The sequence below is a fragment of the Atractosteus spatula genome, chromosome 14, assembly GCF_055471065.1.
Source record: "Atractosteus spatula isolate fAtrSpa1 chromosome 14, fAtrSpa1.hap1, whole genome shotgun sequence".
Classification (NCBI taxonomy): Eukaryota; Metazoa; Chordata; class Actinopteri; order Semionotiformes; family Lepisosteidae; genus Atractosteus; species Atractosteus spatula.
Genome location: NC_142719.1, coordinates 22,887,145 through 22,906,679, shown reverse-complemented (window position 1 = coordinate 22,906,679; position 19,535 = coordinate 22,887,145). Strand labels below are relative to the sequence as shown.

At 37.0% G+C, this 19,535-nt stretch overlaps 1 protein-coding gene across 2 annotated transcripts in view; it reads left to right on the top strand.

Moving 5' to 3' along the window:
• Positions 1-19,535, top strand: part of dennd1c (DENN domain containing 1C) — a 44,583-nt gene that overhangs the window by 10,155 nt on the left and 14,893 nt on the right. Inside the window, exons 7-15 of one of the 2 annotated variants that reach the window (XM_088931606.1) lie at positions 1,123-1,203; positions 4,985-5,068; positions 7,390-7,443; positions 8,887-8,997; positions 9,246-9,346; positions 9,432-9,477; positions 10,931-11,032; positions 12,095-12,220; positions 12,946-13,047. In XM_088931606.1, the coding sequence (XP_088787732.1) occupies positions 1,123-1,203; positions 4,985-5,068; positions 7,390-7,443; positions 8,887-8,997; positions 9,246-9,346; positions 9,432-9,477; positions 10,931-11,032; positions 12,095-12,220; positions 12,946-13,047 (807 nt within the window). The remainder of the gene's footprint in view (positions 1-1,122; positions 1,204-4,984; positions 5,069-7,389; positions 7,444-8,886; positions 8,998-9,245; positions 9,347-9,431; positions 9,478-10,930; positions 11,033-12,094; positions 12,221-12,945; positions 13,048-19,535) is intronic. The other variant, XM_088931605.1, reaches the window with a different exon arrangement.

Sequence of the window (19,535 nt, the reverse complement as noted above, 5' to 3'; positions counted from 1 at the left end):
AACCACACCTTGAGTGGGTCAGGAAATGGGCTATTAGGAAGTGTAGGGGAATAGGTAAAGGTTTATTACATGTTGAAAGAAAAAGAAAAAAGACACAATGTATCGGCTGTGGAGCCTTCAGCTGACGAAGGCTCCAAAGCTGAAACGTTGTGTCTCTTTTCTTTTCCTTTCAACATGGAATAAACCTCTACCTGTCCCTTTGCAGCCTACGCATGCTGACACAGCTACCTACCTGAACTTATATTAGGAAGTGTAGGCAGACTTCTCCATTCTGCCCATCTTTGAGCCAGCTTTAATACATCACAGGCAGCACAGGCAGTTTGTACAGGAGGTTCAGCGCTGACTGGAGAAAAAGCACTTCCCCAGGGACAGCACTACATACCTACAAGCACAAAGGAGGCCAAAGGGGACATTGTGTAACTCAGAGCCAACAACCCTGACTGATTAATCCCACCTCACTGTCCATGGTGCTTAGCCAATTGAGAACCACCACTTGGGGAATCGTGGTCACAGTCAGCTAGTAACATGACCCAGACTGTGATCATAGAGCTCAGCCTCTCACAAATAAGAGCATGGGTTGAACCACTCAACAGCCTGAATATCTAAAATTATTTAGTTTTTTTAATAATGAACTGTATTTATAATACCTACTACCTGCAGTTATTAGAACTACATTGTGTTATATTTTTTGTTTCCAAAATAAAAGACCATAGGACATACAAACAATTATATAAATTACAGTATATAATTTGGGGATTTATAAAGTTCTGATATACAGTTTTTATATCAGGGATATATTTATATTCAAGTTCTGAATGTGGAAGACATTTCTTTACCAGAACATTTGAGTGCCTTCCTACTTAAAAGGATAAACATAGCAGGATTTGCAAGCTATATTGACCAGTCTCCTTTAATTTATAGTTTTATAAAACAAATAAGTCAACCCATTACAAGTCAAATAACAATACACACTGGGTTTAAAATACACTACAATTTACATGTGTTTAACATGTTATTTTAGTCATGATATTATGTCGGGTTAACTCAGTTTAGTTCTTGCCTTTAGTGCTGCCCATGGAAAAGCTAAAGAAAAGCTAAATAACTATACATATTTATTCACAGAAAAATGAAATGAAGGAATTGCTTTCAGCTCTCTACAAACATCCCATCCCTCAACCCGACAGCCCTGTTGTCCTCCAACTGGTATGTGTCCCTTTTTAAAATAATTATTTTTTATAACTAAATCCAATCATTTTTTTCCCAAGAACTGAAAGAATTCTAATTGAGCATTTACAAAATGAGACAGAACTGAAAGAACCAAAATGAAAAGCCTTTGCACTTCTTTTCACAACAGAATTGTAATTAATACAGTTGATACCCTCTTAAATAATAACCTTTGCCATTTTATGACATTTAGTACCCTCTTTCAGTATGTAGTTGCCCCAGGATGGCACCAGTATAAGTTAAAGATTGATTAAATACTGGACTTGGACTTTAAAATAGTAGCTTTATTCACAATAATTCTGAAAATGTACAGGTACAAAACAAAAAAATGTTGTAATCACTTTATCAGCCCTATACAATTTCTTGCATTAGGAATTAAACTTTTCACATACCCCAGCTTGCTCTCCATGAGACACACAGACAGGGAGAGAAGCTTGGGGTCAGAGCACAGGGTCAGCCATTGTACAGCACCCCTGGAGCAGCTGGGGTTAAAGGCCTTGTTTAGGAGGCCAACAGAGTAGGAACCCTCTGCCAGCCACAGGATTTGAACCAATCTTCCAGCCACAGCCCCAGATCCTTAGCCACAGAGCCATCACTCCATCCCCTTTTTTTAAATAATTTAAGCTGTTGAAGATTTAAACAGACATAGAAAGTCTGCTGGGTTCTGCACACCAAGGCTTATAGTTGGGGATACCTCTTCTAAATAAACATAACCTTTTCAACTAGTTTATTGTGGTTGCAAGGAGGAAAATATGATTTACCTCCTTTATCTCTAACCAGAAAACAAATTGTTCCTAGTACCAACCTCATCATACGATCAGTGCAAAAAGGAAGTCCAGTGAAGTCTAATAATAGTCAATGGTTGCAGCACCCATCCCCTCCATAAGCAGAGTCTGTAATATCTCACCATCAGGACACAGACTCCATTTGAATGGAAACTATATCACAGGAGGAAAAACAATGAGAGCTTTGTAAAATCAGTAGCCTCCCACTGATTTAAGTGTCAGCCCTGTAGCAAGCCTCTGACCATAAAAAAAAACAGTTTACATCACAATCAACTGCATTTTGTTCATTGCAAGATCTGTTGGTCTGGGATTTAAATGGTATGTTACTTTACTTCTCTGCTGTTTTATTTGGATGCATAGTATTGAAAATACAGTAGATGGAAAGAGGTATTACTGTATATGTCATAGGGTAGCCCAGTTCCATTGTCTTTTTGGGGGATATGGAAAAATTCATGGAGATGAGTTTGCAAAATATTCTTAAATAAAGGCTGGATAGAATCTAGCTAGACCTAAGTACAAAGAAAAAGTTAAATATAATAAAATAACTTAATAAACATACCGTACAAGGGGATGATGTCAACCAACAATTTTTAAATTGTTTTAAAACATTGTCAGACATAGGGCATGCAAAATGATGTTTGAGAAGAAATTTTAATATAATAATGTCACTATTCATTAACGGTTTTGTTTTGATCTTGATTTTGCTGGCATTTTTAAAATTTAATTATTAGATGTATATAACAAGAAAATATAAAGAATGTCAAATTAAAAAGTCAAAGTTAACCACATGTTAAGACAAGGTGAGAGAAAATATTGTCCTGAGCAAATTATTAAACAATAATAAATACAGTATTTATGAAAAATATAAATGTATCTTATTACTTGCATTAATATGATACATTTATAAGTTGCATTAATAATTTAATAAAGACTTTTAAAATATGAAATAATGGCAGTCTGGTTCCTAGAGAGAAATTATGCATTGCTTATAAACAGTTAAATATTAAACTAAAGGAGAGAACTGGTAATGATATTAAATGAGTTTGCTACAGGCAGTGCACACAGCAATATTTTTGGTAGAATCTTGTTAAAAATGAGACATTGTAAGTCTATTTTTTCTATGCAGGGGTTTGAGAATATCAAATACTGTAAAATGTAAAAATACCAGAAGATACAGTATACTGTATTAGTGTCTGACCTTAGATGCTTCAGTGACGGTTCAGAATGCTTTTTTTCCAGAAGAAACAGAAGGGCATTGTGTTATTTGTGCCCCTTTTATGCTAGAATAAACTCTTTGTACAAGAACAATGCAATCTACTAATCTGTCACTAGTGCTAAAAGACACATAATATGCACATCAGAAAGAGTAATGCAACTTCAATGATTATCATTATAGCTATGTAAGAACCTTTGGTGAACGCTCTTTTAATTAAATGTACTGACAGCTATTATGTATAATTTAGATGTTCTCTTACTATTATTCTCAGTGAGAAAATTCTGGTTAATGTTCTGCAAAGTTTCCATATTATGGTTTCATCTTACTGAAGAAAGTACTGGTGAATCCTAGAGGAAAAACTGATTGAGTTACACAAGAATCTAAAACTTGGTTGACAATTTACATTTTAGCAAGATAATGCTATAAAGCAGCAGAGCAAAGTCATACTCATAATTTTTGACAAGAACAGAATCATGCCTTTGACTGGCCCAGTTAAAGTCCTGACTTCACCCCAATAGAAAATGTATGGCAAGACTTGAAGACTACAGTCCATAAATGATAACCAACAACCTTATCAGAACTGGAACAATTATGGCAGAAAGAATGGGCAGAAGTGGAAATAATGGAAAATAGAAAAAATGGTCTTCTGCAAAGTTGTAAAAGAAATATCCAAAAACACTGACACAAGTAATTGCTGCCAAAGATGCTTCCACCGGGTAATGACTTAAGCACAATCTGTAAACTTAATTTTATCTTAGCAGGTTTTGTCATTCTTCACATACAACAGTGTTCAATTTGATCAGCACTCTTTTGAATGAAACATTTCATTTTAAAACAAAAACATTTGTAATTTTTCATTGTAACTTTACACAGTTATTTAATATTGTAACTGAGGAGTGTATTATTTTGCAAATCATTCTATATAGAATATAGAAGGGGTTACTGACATTTTGATTTACTTGAGTCAATTAAACCCTTTGGAGGAAAATCGTTTCATCATGATGGAATTTTACATTCCCATGCCTTTTCATGTTTTTTCCCAGCACTGTGAACTGTTGCCATAATGATCCAAATAGTGGAAAGGTAAAAAAAATACACATGCATGCCTATTATATTATAAAAATCAACTTCTGGATTATGAAAAAAATGACTTTGCAAAGGTATTGTTTTCATGCCAAGTGCATGCAAATCACAGCAGAGTTGCATGCAGGAAGACCAGAGCATGTAAAAGGACCCACAATAATTAGGCCCTAAGAGGCAGTAGAGTAGTAGTTTCCCATACTCTAAACTGAAATAGATTAATATGTATCTTTAGCATTATTCCTTTGCTAAATTACCATTGTATCTTAAATACCACAAGCCAACAATGAAAAAAACAGTAAAGTGATATGACTAATATGAAGTGAAATATTATTGTGAAAACTGAAAAATTAATTAAATTAAAATTTAACAAATAAATGTAATGAGTTTGAATTTTAAATTCTAAAACAATTGTATTTCTAAAACATGAAATACTATGTATTTTGTGTTTAATAAAATTCAATTTGTCACAATGTCAATGCCTCTCTGTATATCCACATTAAAAGATACTTTTTAACATTTATTTCAGTTTAGGGGAAACTTTAGAAGTGTGTTCTGTGTCAAAATGTCTCTTTATTGTGGGGTCAACTGACATTCCCAATGCTTACTGTATAGACATTTGTGCTGAAAGACGTGGAGTGTAATGAAAAATGATTTTGCCCTGTATTTTCACAATAAGGACCAGGAGCTGCAGCTCACCACAGTGGCTCTGCTCAAACAGCAGGGCAAGAATATTAAAGACCTGTCTAGTGGGAATCTCGGGGTGAGTGTAAGATTCTGGTGTCAGAATGTGCCATTGAGCCTGTAGCTAACCAGACTAACAAGTGTAGTCCTTCATGTCTACAACCAAGGCAGACATGCAATAATATGTTGTCATTTTGGGGTTTATTGAGAGAGAAAAAATTGGAAATGGAGCAAATTCAAAAAGATTTTCATTAATATTAAAAAAATTACCATCTAAGATGTGTGTTGGTTTGTCAGAGGGTTACTGCTTTATACAGTAGCTTGTTTACTTACAGTGAGTTCTGAATACAAAAATAATGAGCAAACATGATGTTACTGCTTCCACTCTCCATTTGGAATGAGTCACTTCAGGTGGCTTAACCAGCAATTCCCAAATTTCACAAAAGTAAAAGTATTAAATTATGTAAAAAAAAAAAACCTCTTACTGAATTTTATTGCAGAAAATAAAAAAGTGAGGTAAGGTCTCACACTAATATTTTGGTCTCATACCTACTTAAAGAGTGTTACTTGAATAGTGTCCAGGGCACATCTGAAGAGATCTGCTAAGAAATTCAGTGATAAATTACTTGGCTTTATAAAACATCTCTCTTTTAGAGCATTCAAAAATCACTATACATATTTACTGAATAACATTATAGTCTGAATTTCTGTATTTTCTCTCATATTAATCTAATCTGATTGATCTCAAATACAAAGTTCATTATTTGCAAAAATGACAAATTAAACTTCACTGTCCCAATAATTAGTCTTTTCTTTGTATTTATGTTAATGCTTATAAAGGCAAATGGAAAAGGAGTTATGTGACAAATATATTGTATATATACAGTATATATTGTATACTGTGTGGTTTTCTGAGTCCTGACACCAGTCCATATGGAGAGAGCATACTTAACTTTGTTTAGCATAACTATGCTCAGGTCCGCAATTAAATCTGCATAAGATTCCTAATATGTAACTAATCAAACTAATAAAATCAATTAATGCTGCATGCATTGTTCTATACTAACAAACAATTTTTTGCAAAAACCAGTCTGGAAGGTCTGAAGACTTATTTATTTGTTTTTGGTATTAACAGAAAGAGCTGACAAGAAGGTCTGTATTGTTCATGTAATCAGACAGGGTGTGTGTAAAAGAGAATGTGTGTATGAGCCGTGAGTGTACCACTTCTGTATTTTGAGAAACGTACCTGTCCCCCTGTTCTATACAACACCTTACTACTTTCCATGTGCGTGTTGCTTTTCATTAGTAGTCCTCATAGAGAGCTTCATGGGTGTAAAAAACGCTAAGTTTCTGTTATGCAACATATGAATGAAAGAAGTGAACACAAAACAGTTCTAACTAATAAAACTGGAAAATATACCTTTCGTGACATCGTTGTCAACTTGGAAGTGTGGTGAACGGAAACAAAGATTACCAACCCTATGTTTTAGGTATGTTTGTACTTTCTATTATGTTGTGCCAGGAGGACATCGTGAGTGTAGTTTAGACTGACCACAACTGAGAGCAATACTCTTTTATTATCTTAGAAAACACCACGTATGAGCTCCATTAACATTAACATGCAGATCCTGTAAATATCTTGTAGATCCTGTAGAATATCTGTAGAATAACAACTTTAAGGAACACATAAGTATGTGGGAGGGGTTGCTTATTTGTAATTTATAAAATGGATAAATCAGAGTTTAATCAGAAATTAATTTAATATTCCACTTTGAAACGTACTATCTATACTATGTTATGCTGAAGTATGTATATAATTATTTCAGATCCAGTCTGGGGCTGTGATTCATCATACATTTGTCATGCTAAAATTGGATTTGAAAAAAACAAACATCCATTCAACATCCCTGCTGATCTAGAAATTATTTGCTCTGATATGAATTTGATGGTAAATTAGTAGCTAAAAGAAAAAATAATATATTTCATATTCCACTCTTCTGTATATGGAGACCTGGCAATGAGTGTCTTACAGCTTTCTAGAAACAACATTTGGCAATTCTCACTCAACAAGCAACTCAATGGCCCAAACAGAATATGATGTCTTCTCATTTCTTATCTTTTTATTGAAATGATTCCACGCTATGATGTGTCTTCAATGGGCTTTTAGAGTTTTTGCTTGAATTTTGGTGACCTAAAACCTAACCTAAAATCCAAAGAACATAACATATTTTCACAATTTAATTGTCATCCTCAACATGTCATGTTAACATTCAGTCCTGTTGTATATATTTTGGGCATAAAAATTTCTATTTAGAAATGCACAGTGCTCACTGTAGGTAGCAAGAGAAACTTGCTTGAGAAACTGGTTAACCATTTCTTTCTTAATGCTTTTGCCGTTAGCTGCCATATTTCATCGCGCCAGACTTAGGAAGCCTGCCTACCATACCTGAAAGTGTAAGTGCTGATGATCTTCAGAATAACCTAATTGTATAGATTGTATTTTTAATTTTTGTATTTTGCTGTGAAGTATTTACTGGCTTTGGGTTTTGTCTGAAATTTCATTTGCAACAATTTTGAAATGCCAGTGACTATACCACCATCAAGCCTGATCTTTTCAGATCTCAGAAAACTCATTAACACCTGCTTATGGTCAGACCCTTGAAGAACATCAGGTTACTATTGGAAATAGTGTTGGAAGATCGTATGTGGGGTGCTTCCTCTTAAGAGTGGTAGCAGTAGCTCTGGTCTGTAGAAGTGATCTTTCTTTCCACACTAGAAGTCCCATTGTAGCCTTTTTTTTACTAGATCAAGTGTTCTAACCCTGCTATTCCAAATCAGGCTTCCTGAACATTCCCTGCTTGAATTGACCATCTTGTATAATCTCACTACAACATCCAGGTTAAATAATACAATAAATTAATTTAAACAACACCCTTTATTTCACATTTACACAATGCCCCTAAAGCTAAAACTGCGTGCTCACTAATACAATAGAATGCACACAAAAGAAAAAAATTACACATCCACAGTGATGTGCTGCTGTATGTTTGGAATTTGATATATTTGTGAAAATAGTGCCTGTGCTCTAATTAAGTAATAAATATCAAATAATCTAATAATAACTAAGCTCTACGTCTTTTAATTTTAATCATCATTTAATTAATTTATTAATGAAAAAGTTATTTGTCAAGGGGTGATAAGGGGTATCACAACATGTCCAAAACAAGAATGCACTTTTTTCTGATGTCAAAAACCATCATGATTTCTGTTTGAAAAATATGAGTAATCAGGTTATTCACTGAAAGAAATGTTAACTCCAATCAGAATAAGATACAGTAGTTACCAATCATCAACATCTGCGATCCAAAACATGGCAGGTCATGGGATAGAGAGAAATAACATGAGTCTAATTTGCCTTTGTTTAAGGAAAGAGTAGGAATCTTTGACAGCAAATCTTCAGTCCTGGTCACACTAATTAAATGTCTTTACCTTCAATTACCACTGAATAATGTAGAAAATAGGCAGCAGCATGGAATAATGGTTAGGACTTCAGACAGATGGGTTTGGGGTTCAAATGTGGGTTGCTGTTTGGGTAGGTTATTGCTGGTGTACGCTAGAGAAAGATACTTCACTTATGTTATTTTAGTAAATATCTTGTTGTGTAAATGAGTCTCCAGATCATCAATGTTAATTTTATTTACCTTGTTAAATATAAGATTAATTTGTTTTCTGCTTTCGTTTTCTGATGACATGCAGTAAGTTGTGGGTATATTGTGTATGTGTGTGTATGTACTGTATGATTGGCTACACTATACATTCAAATATCTGAAATTTTGCATGCATTTACAGCAATAAGATGCAAAGACTCTAATTGTTTCCCCATCTGCATTTTCTTAGAGGAATCTTACAGAACTGGTAGTGACAGTGGATGTCAGCAACCTTCTGCATCTCTATGCCAGTATGCTATTCGAGAGGAGAATACTCATCACTTCAAGCAAACTAAGCACAGTGAGCCATCCTGCCTTTTTTTACAAAGCTTGAAAAGGTGTATTAGTGGTATACCATTAGTGGTATTCCTCCTTAAAGAATAATTAATTTCATTCTGGTTTTATGTTTATTCTATGTATTTTTTTGTTTGCCAGTTGGTAAAGCAATTTATCAGTTTTCTAAGTTTAAGCTGCATTGACTTACAATCTTCTTTTAGTGCTATTTTCTGTTTTTAAATATGTCATTTTCTTTCTGTGATGGTGTTTCAGCTGACTGCCTGTGTCCATGCCACCAGTGCCATGCTCTATCCGATGTACTGGCAACACATATTCATCCCAGTGCTGCCACCCCACCTGCTGGATTACTGCTGGTAGGTCCCTGTGGAATGAGACATAAAAACAAAACCTATGCATTTCTGTATCAAAGTGCTTCATTGTTTCTCTTCTGTTTTGCAGTGCTCCAATGCCCTACCTTATTGGTGTCCACTCAAGTCTAATGGAGGTACATTTTTACTATCTTCAGAAGTTTCTACTGAATATTATATTCACAGTAAGACATATGAGAGAGACAACACAGTTGGGTAGCTTTGCTACCTCTCAGCACTGGGGCCTGAGTTCAATTCCAGACCTAGGGTGCTATCTGCATGGAATGTGTTCCTGTTTCCTCCCACAGTCCAAAGACATACTGATAGGTTAATTGGCTTCCAGGACAAATGTCCCTGGTTTGAGTATGTGCATGTCTGTGTTGCTCTGCAATGGACTGGTGACCAGTCCAGGGTGTATCCTGCCTTGTGTCCATTGCTTGCCGGCATAGGCTCTGGCTACCCCATGCCCCTGAATTGGAAAATGCAGATAGCAATGGATGGATGGATTGGGAAATATGTCTCTACCATAGCTGTTTATCCAGGCTTATTTTTGTACAGGAACAGTTCAATCATTTTTTACACTGGGTAGATGTAACTTTTAGTCACTACCATCAACAGCTTGCTATTATTCCAAGGTCAGGATTGACTAAGAGCATGTGAAGCATATTTTGTTTGCAACACTTCAGGTTCTATGTCACAAGACAAAGCAATAGTCATGCCCTTTTTATCACCAGCAGGAAAAAATTGTAATAATATAGATAAAGGTTAGTACATCTGTATATAAGAATGTAAAGATACAGACACATATTGCCTTCTCTTTTTATTATTGGTTTAAGAAAGGGAGACAATCTTTTTTAATGCCAATACAAGGCATTAAAATAATTTCCCTAAAGGAAAAACAAATAAAGAAGTATTTGTGATTGCATTTGTTTAATGGACTAGTCTAAATCTTCATGTTTGATATAATCATGTTTGCAAATAGTTCCTTACTAGATGCATATCACATCTTGCATTAAGTGTCCTGTTATTTTATTATACTTTTTTCATCTTAGCTAGCCATTCAATGTACTATTTAGCTTTCAGAGCAAGGAACATGTCTTGAAAGATTTCTTCATGAATCATAGCTGGGAAATGAAAATGGTGGTTTGATTAGGATTGCACAAAGTCTTTGAAATGCAAAAATGAAGGGCATCATTTACAAAGCAACTTTGTAATTTCCTTTTTTAAAGGAGAACCAGACAGATATTCATGCAGGGCTACAGAAATAGTTTGTGTGGTAAGACAGAAACAGCAGAGGCGAAGCACAGGTTTTAAAGATATCTTAGTAAATACTATAAAAAACATGGCTTTCTTTTGTTGTTAGCAAAATTAAAAGCACACTATCAAATTACAGCTCTAGAAACAGGAATTCCTGTCACAATTAACAGCTCAAACCAGTTTGCAATGTTTGGTATTGAAATTCTAGCTTCAAAAGAGCTTCCATCTATTTTAGATGGTTTTTACTCTTCTATGGTTTCCATTCTATTATTATTGAAAAGACCTGACTTGACTCAAAAACTGTACAACCCTTTGTCTTCTTTCACCCTTCAGAGAGTTAAGAGTCGGGCTTTAGAAGATGTCATCATTTTGAATGTTGACACAAACACTATGGAATCACCATTTGAAGATTTAAAGAAGATTCCTTCAGATGTGGTATGTGGTTTCAAAAGTTAGAGAAACATGTGGCTAGGACAACTAGAACATATATCCAATAGTCCTGTCAGAATTTGGGGGGGTTTCTCAGAATTGATTTTGTGCATTCACAATCCTGAAATGGCATACTGTGCTTAATAGTATAGTCAGGAAACTAACAATTTCATTGTTTCTTTACCAAGTTTCCTAAAATAATACGTTTCTGCACATTAAGGTTTCTAATCTGTAATGGACAAGAATATTTTGTGATTAGGCTCTGGGCACTGTGACTGTGACTAAGCAGCTATTGAAAAAAGACAAATGGATAAAACTATTTTTGACATTGACACACTAATATAACTCAGAAAGCTTTTCAAAATATTTCCCAAACAGACCTGGTGTATAACAGACAGCTCAAATTTAAATATAGTGACTATGTAAAGCCTAATGCCACAGAGGGAGATAGATCCTAATCTCTTTAAAAGACGTGCACTTGTAAACATTGCCTGAAGACTTGAAATATTTTGAAGAAGTCAAGAATAAGTTTGACTTTTTTTTAGTTATTTGAATGCAATTTCAATTTTTCAAAGTAAAATAATATATTTTCTGTATTAAAGATATTTTTAACAGTTTATCAGAATTTGCTTCAAGCTACTAGTACTATAACATTTTTTTTCACAAAACATCAGGCTGTTTTTCATGCTTGAATATGGTTGAAATAGAGACTTCAACATGCATAGAAGTTTAAAGCCCTGTGTTTAGCAGAATCTGTGCTGCTGATGTAATAAAAATAATGGAAATGACAATGAACAAAAACATAGAAATAAAAGCCTACAGGCAGAACAAGTGGCACCAGAGGTCATCTTGCTTTTTGGTAAAGCATGCCACACACATTGTTTTGCACTGTTTTGAAGGCATGTCAAGGAAAGGTTAGTGATCACTGAAGCACGTGATTTCTGAAAAAGGACAGGTTGAAGTTAGAAACAGTAGATGTGGAAACCCACAAACAGCTCAAAATGTCATACTGTAAGTGGAGATATTTCTAGAGCACATTAGATTCATCTGTGACTTTATCTGTCTCAGGTGTCACTTTTGAAGATGAAACTAAAGAAACAGTCTGCCGCTACTGGGGATGGCGTGGCACGTGCATTTCTGAGGGCACAATCACTGCTGTTCGGGGGCTACCGGGACGCACTTGTCTGTGAGTCGGTAAGTATGGTCCCCTGTCCTCAAGCCACAGATCAGGGCATCAAGTTCTAGTTCATTATTGATTTTTTGTTTGATGTATTTTGTTTATTTGAATTATAATACAGAAATTTAAAATCTGCAAATGTTTTCAATTTGACATATACCCACCATAATTTGAATGGCAAATAGTTTAAGTCTTTCTTTGTGGCTACAACCCCAATACCACACATAAGAACAGTGACCTCACAACAGTTAGATACAGTGTACACTCCTCTGACCCACCTGGAAGAGACATTTGTGAGTTGCACAGTGCATTACATGACAGTTACTGCCGTCTGGAGAAGTTTTCCTATCTGACATCACTATAAGTTTGTAAATGTCCAGCAGATCACAGATTGCCATGCCAAAAGCTTGACCATGTCCAACTTAAGCACATCCAGTGTGGACAAATGCATCAGATAATGACATGAACCGGTTTCAAAATGGCACCATCAAATGGCACCATCTGGGTCAGTTCACCCTGTGTTCTGATTAACTGTCTATATGTTAAGCCATTCAGGAGCTCCCATACTTTTTAACATATTATGTTATTCTTTATATATTGTATTACTGGGAGAAGAGTTCTGATATCAGATCTGATGTGTTCGGGTTTCTCATTAAAGAGAGGAACTCTCTTAAACTGTGAGGTGAGAAATTCAGCAGCTCCATGTCGTATTTTGATTATATCTTCAACCTTTGTTTTCTAGGACAACCAAATTACATTTTCCGAGGAATCCTTTATTAACCACAAATCTAACACCATGATGCAATTTCTAGAAAACGCAGTCCACCTACAATTCTTCAAGCAGGTATGCTTATCCATTTTAAACATGCACATAAAGTGCATTCACTATTTGAAGTTCCACCTAGGTATCTCAATAGTTGAATTACAATTCTCGGAAGGCTTCAAGAATTTATTTTTAGCAGACGTTTAATGTGACTGGTTCACTGCTAACAGATTACTGCTATTATTTATATTACATTATTTATTGCAATTATACAGTCTTCACCCCCCAAGAATACAAAGGTGCTCTGTATAAAATGAGGCCAATTTCAGAGTAGAATTCACACAAGAGACCAGGGTTATATTACTTACAGATGCAGCCATTCAAAATGCGCTGTACAAACCCGCGGTATGGTAAACTACCCACAAGCCACCGCGGGGCACCGCAGGGCACCGCGGTAAGTGATTGGCTGGCCAAAATGACCGACAGGGGCACTCGTGGTGCATTGGTTGGTAGTGAAAAGATTTAATCATTTAATGTCTTTAATGTGCACATTTTAATCCGCTTAGTTTTGAATATTTATATGGAATTTTACCACTAAAGGGAAATTTTAGTAGCTGAGCATAGAAAGAAGAGGAGCATAACGCAGCTGAAGGTCATAAACGATATTAATTTAGGAACATAAACATTACTGTATGTACGTAAACTGTACTGTGTATGGCTGGTCTTGGTAGTTTAAAGAAAAAATACACACCAGTCTTCCATTTCTCCCTAAACATTTTAAGCATGAAAGTTTTATGAAACGGTACCCAAATATGCGATTCCTGTATAGAATGAATTTTAATTTCTACCGGACTGTTACATTTCTACCGGACTGTTACACCAATGCATTAGCATGTTAAAGTGATTTCATTGAGGAGCCTAGCTTTCTTAACTAGTAAGTACTGTACTTTTGGAGGGGGGAGGTGTCTTTCGCTGGAAATCTCGCCCCCTTCTACTTTGAAAATACCTGTGAAACCGGCTTAATTATTGACAGCCAGCACTTCCGCAGAGAGGGGGGTTGTACTCGTTAATGTCTAAGCCGGAACACATCATTATATCTCATTTTGTATTTCTATAAAAAAATCATTTGCCCAGCCTAACACTATTGTTGTTATTGTTTTTATCCTGTAAAGCACTTTGAGGAGCACAGCTTTCTCACCACTCACCACTCTCAGGATTACTTTTTGATACCATCCTTACACAAAACAGAAACTTCTTGTATTTTCCGATGACATACAAGTGGAAAGATTACAGATTTTAATCGTCTTTTTTCTGAACCAGGGAAAATCTGATCATGTTTTTCTATAACAATAATAAAAAACTTTATTTTACATATCACCTTTAAAAGTGGCATCTCAAAGCAATACAGTAGATATAAACCACAGATTACAAAGTAAATACCCAAACAAATGCAAACGCGTTTTTAATAAAATGCTTTTATTCATTCAGCAGAGAGAGAGCGTAAAACCTGGGCCTAACAGCTGTTCCTTTTTCTGATCACTCGCTCTCTGGATAAACGTCTCGCCTGTCCTGTTCTTTGTTTTCCTAATTTGCTGATTATGCCTTCTGCGATCCACTCCTGCCCTCACACCTAAAGAAGACTATTTTAAATTTCTTTGCGCGGTCCATTGTGCAATTAACCCTTGTATGTGCTGTCCTTAAGGTGATATCACATAAAGGTGATATGTAAAATAATGTTTTTTATTATTGTTATAGAGAAACATGATCAGATTTTCCCCGGTTCAGAAAAAAAGATCTAAAGTATACTAGTTTGTCACTAGTATACTTTTAATACAGTCTTTGCTGTGCTCTTGAGATCCTTGTGATATTTCGAGCTCTGGTTGAATGATAAGTGTCGCAGTTTAAATCTCTCTCTCTCAATTCAATTCAAGGTGCTTTATTAGCATGACAGATGGTTACAATCAGTGTTGGGTATTTACTTTGCTTTGAGATGCCACTTTTAAATGTGATATATAAAATCAAGGCTTTAACTTGCTTTAACTACGCAAGTCTGAGTTCTTGTGTCTGTCCTATCCGAACCCGAAAGTATTACAATATGTATCTTTATAGCAGGTGGTGTACAGCTTTTTAGTATAGATTACACTTTTCTAAAATGTATTTAAAAAATAAAAACGATTACAATCTAATCTTTCCATGTTTGATCCCAAGATCCCAAGAAAAATAAATCTAAATGGGGAGAAAGCTATGCTGAAAGTTTATTAAGATACTTAGAAGACAAAGATATCAATTTATGTTGCATTTGTCTGATTGTGAATCAAAAAACACATATATTTAAACCCGCTTTTGCGATTTAAATCAAAACGCAATTTAAATCAATATAAATGTTTATATTGTAACGCCTAGGTGACTATTCATTGTTATTAAAATGACTTAAATTCGATCATGTTGTGATATTTAGAAATATACATTTGTTTGGTGCGAGTGAGGTTTTATTTAATCTCTGAGCCATACTGATTCTTATGGAAGCCAGTTTCCGCCGGGGAGTAAAAAAAAAACACACTATGGTATTCTCTCCGATGCAGTGCAGTTAAAAACATATCTCTGATGCTGTTCCTAAATGAATATCGTCTATGACCATCAGACGCTTTATGCTCCTTTTCTTTTTTCCAGTGGATTGAACAGGGAGAGGCATTTCATGATGTACTTTTCACTGATGAAACAACAGTGGCTCTGGAACAGTTTTCAACCATGTCGTTTTATAAAAAGAGGAGATATGTACACGTTACTGAAGCTAAAAGTTTAGCCTTTGTCACTAATGTAACCACTAAATAAAGACATATAGAAATCCCTATGTTACAGACTGTATATGGCTGGTATTGGTAGTTCAAAGAAAAAATACACACCAGTATTCCACTTTCTCCCTAAACATTTTAAGCATCAGAGTCTTACATGTGGTTATTTCGGAAACATTTGTACGTGCTCCTTCTGACCATGTTACTGTTTACCGTTACTGACCATATTAAGTTTAAGTGCCTGAGGGCACTTTTCTTGTCTGTGGGGGGTGGACCGTCTTTCATTAGAAGGTTAGTCTGTTCTACTCTGAGAATGTAGAGGGGGTGGAAAGTAATTCCGTGTCGCATTAACTAACCTCTTCAGTTTATTCCGCCAGACAGTACATGAATATAATTATATCGTTATTAATTTGTTTAGATACGCAATTCCATATTATATTCCCTGTTAATCAAATTCTAAAAGTATGCATTTGTTAGATAACAAGCGAATTCACAGAAAAGGTTAAAAGACTATCACTTTTCACAAAGTATATAATCCTAATATAAGTCTAAATCCTAATATAAGTCTAAACAGTATCAGCTTTATTTACGGGTTGCAATTTAAAAAAAGTCAAAAACCGCACTCAAAATGCAATTTAGAGCTTTCTGGCAAGAGGAGACACCCAAATTAATAATGTAACATGCCACTGTTTGTGCATGAACAAGGTTATACTTGTTCCCCGGCGGAACACATTCCATAAGAATCAGCGCTTTTATATATCGCCTTTAAAGGTGGCTTCTCAAAACGCTTTACAGGATAAAAACAACAATAACAGCAACAACAACAATATTGTATTTCATTGCACTTTGACAGAGTGCTCTTAGAGTTTGATTAATAGGGAATATAATATAAAAATATAGTACTAAAAATAAGATACACTCTACAGACATTCACAACAGCGACTGTCAGAAGATAGGACACAGCGTCTCAGACACTCGCTGAATGGAAAGGGGCACTTTAATGTTCTGTATGGCTAATACTGAAGCCAATACTTTAATATTCTTTTTTGTATGTTTAACAATAGTGGGTACTGGCCTAATTCGGCCCTGCTCCCGTTGTTAGGTGTTAATGTGTTGTTGTTAAGTGTGAATTTGTACCTGTTTCCCTGAGGTCTGGCTTTTTTTCTGGAAAACCATAACTCTGGTCTTGTCCAGATTGACTGTCAGCGCCCAGGTCTGACAGTGCTGCTGTCATGGACGTCCAAAGGGACTAACCGTGGGGAGCAGGAGAGCGGAAAAAGACCCATATGCGTAGTGGCGAGACGGGAAAAAGGCCCGGGCTCATAGTGCAAAGAGTTCAGGAATGCCGTATAGAAACCTATGCCCTCAGGGAGCGGACGTGGGACGCCCTGGTGCTAGGTGGGTCTCAGGACATCCGAACGTCAATGCTGAGCGAGGACAGAGTGCAAGACCCGGAAATATGTAGCCCAAGGGAAAGAGAGGGACCGGAAGGACAGCAGACAGAAACCAGGGACAGGACAGAGAAGGAGCGCCCTCTGGCTACAGAGGGCGTGACAGTACCCCCCCCTTCATGGGCGGCTCCCGACGCCCATACAAATACATGAGCTGCCCAGCACTGGGGGGAGGAAAAACCTCATTTAACTGAAAGGAAACCTCCGGGAGTCCACGGCTGAGAGCTACCCCCTCCTCCGGGGTATAAACCTTTATTGGGTGGAGGAAGGGGGAGTAGAGTAGAGCTCCGGAGACTTAAAACAAAAAAGTACACAAGCACATACACAACAGACAAAAACCTGGGAAAGACCAGGGAGACAACCACACAAAACAGATAGGAACCAAAAACAGACACAGAGCAGGAGGGACCAAAAAGGAGGGGAAACCAGGAAGAAAAAAAAATCAAAACAAAAGGCAAAAAACAAAAAAACAACTACAAAAACCCCGGGGAAAAATACCGCAGACTGGGCAATGGGCACGTTCACATTCTAACGCTGATATCGGAGTGGACAACCTGAGGAAAGCCAGACCGAAGTCCGCTCACAGACACAGATGCCCGGAGTGATATCCAGCGAAAAGAATGGAGGAATGGCAGAAAGCTTACCATTCTATCACTGATATCGGAGAGAGCAAGACCAGGAAGAGCCAGGCACGAAAACCCGCTCCAGACACAGAAGCTCGGAGTGATATCCAGTAATAAGAATAGGAAAGCCAGCTCAACATTCAATCACTGATATCGGAGTGATCTACCCGAGGAAAGCCAGGTGCAGGACCCGCTCACAGGCACAGAAGATCGGAGTGATATCCAGCGATTAGAATAGAGGAACTGAAAAAAAAAACAGCCCAGAGAACAAGAAAAAACTGCGGCAAGACAAAAAGCGCCGCTCGCGGGGTCAGTAAGTGGCTCAGCATTCTGTCACGGACGTCCAAAGGGACTAACCGTGGGGAGCAGGAGAGCGGAAAAAGACCCATATGCCTAGCGGCGAGACGGGAAAAAGGCCCGGGCTCATAGTGCAAAGAGTTCAGGAATGCCGTATAGAAACCTATGCCCTCAGGGAGCGGACATGGGGCGCCCTGGTGCTAGGCGGGTCTCAGGACATCCGAACGTCAATGCTGAGCGAGGACAGAGTGCAAGACCCGGAAATATGTAGCCCAAGGGAAAGAGAGGGACCGGAAGAACAGCAGACAGAAACCAGGTACAGGACAGAGAAGGAGCGCCCTCTGGCTACAGAGGGCGTGACAGCTGCTCCAGCAGTGCCAGGTTCTGCCGCAGCCTCTGTTCTGTGGGCAACAGCAGGACCAGGTCGTCTGCAAAGAGCAGGAACTCGATTTCTGTAATTAATGCAGATCAGTAAATCAAGGGACAAAACAATTATTGCGCCCGGCTCCTCAATGGGGTTTGACGTGCTAATGCGTTGGTTAAACAGTCCGGGTGTGGCAAGCCTCTAATGTCTCCTGACTTTGGCAAAAGGAACCTGCCTTTCATTGGACGGGAAAGCAAGAGCCGACCACTATGCCGCCCCCGTGTTTCGAAATCTTGTGACTTTTGAAATTTACTGGGGGTGGACCACGTCTGTAAATTTCGATGGGTCCAGAAGCAAAAGTGCCTTGCCTTGCAATCTCCGGGAAACCATTAGTAGCATGGTGAATCGGAGATTCTCAACCCTTACTTCGTGCGACTGGAAAAGAATTCGTGATCGGATCAACGAAATGCTTCGTAGAAGGAGGCGCTCTTTTCCTCTAGTCTAACAGTCTGTCCACAAACAAAACATTCCTGTTAGACAAGAGGAATGTAAAAAAACAATTACTTTTTGTCAATGAAAACCGGTGTGTGTGTCTCTCTCTGCTGGATGTCCCTCTCACTCTCTGCTGAATGAATAAAAGCATTTTATTAAAAACGCGTTTGCGTTTGTCTGGTATTTACTTTGGTCCTTTTAACTGTTTTTCCATCTACTGTATTGCTTTGAGATGCCACTTTTAAAGGTGATATGTAAAATAATGTTTTTTATTATTGTTATAGAGAAACATGATCAGGTTCAGAAAAAAAGATCTAAAGTGTACTAGTTTGTCACTCTTCTCATCCCCTCTTTGCTAAATGGCTTTTGAATAGAGTTACATGAAGAGAGAGGTGAAACAGCCCTACACAGCCCTGTCGCAGTACACAAATATAATTATATCTTATTAATTTCTTTAGATACGCGATTCTTTTAATACAGTCTTTGCTGTGCTCTTGAGGATCCTTGTGATATTTCGAGCTCTGGTTGAATGATAAGTGTCGCAGTTTAA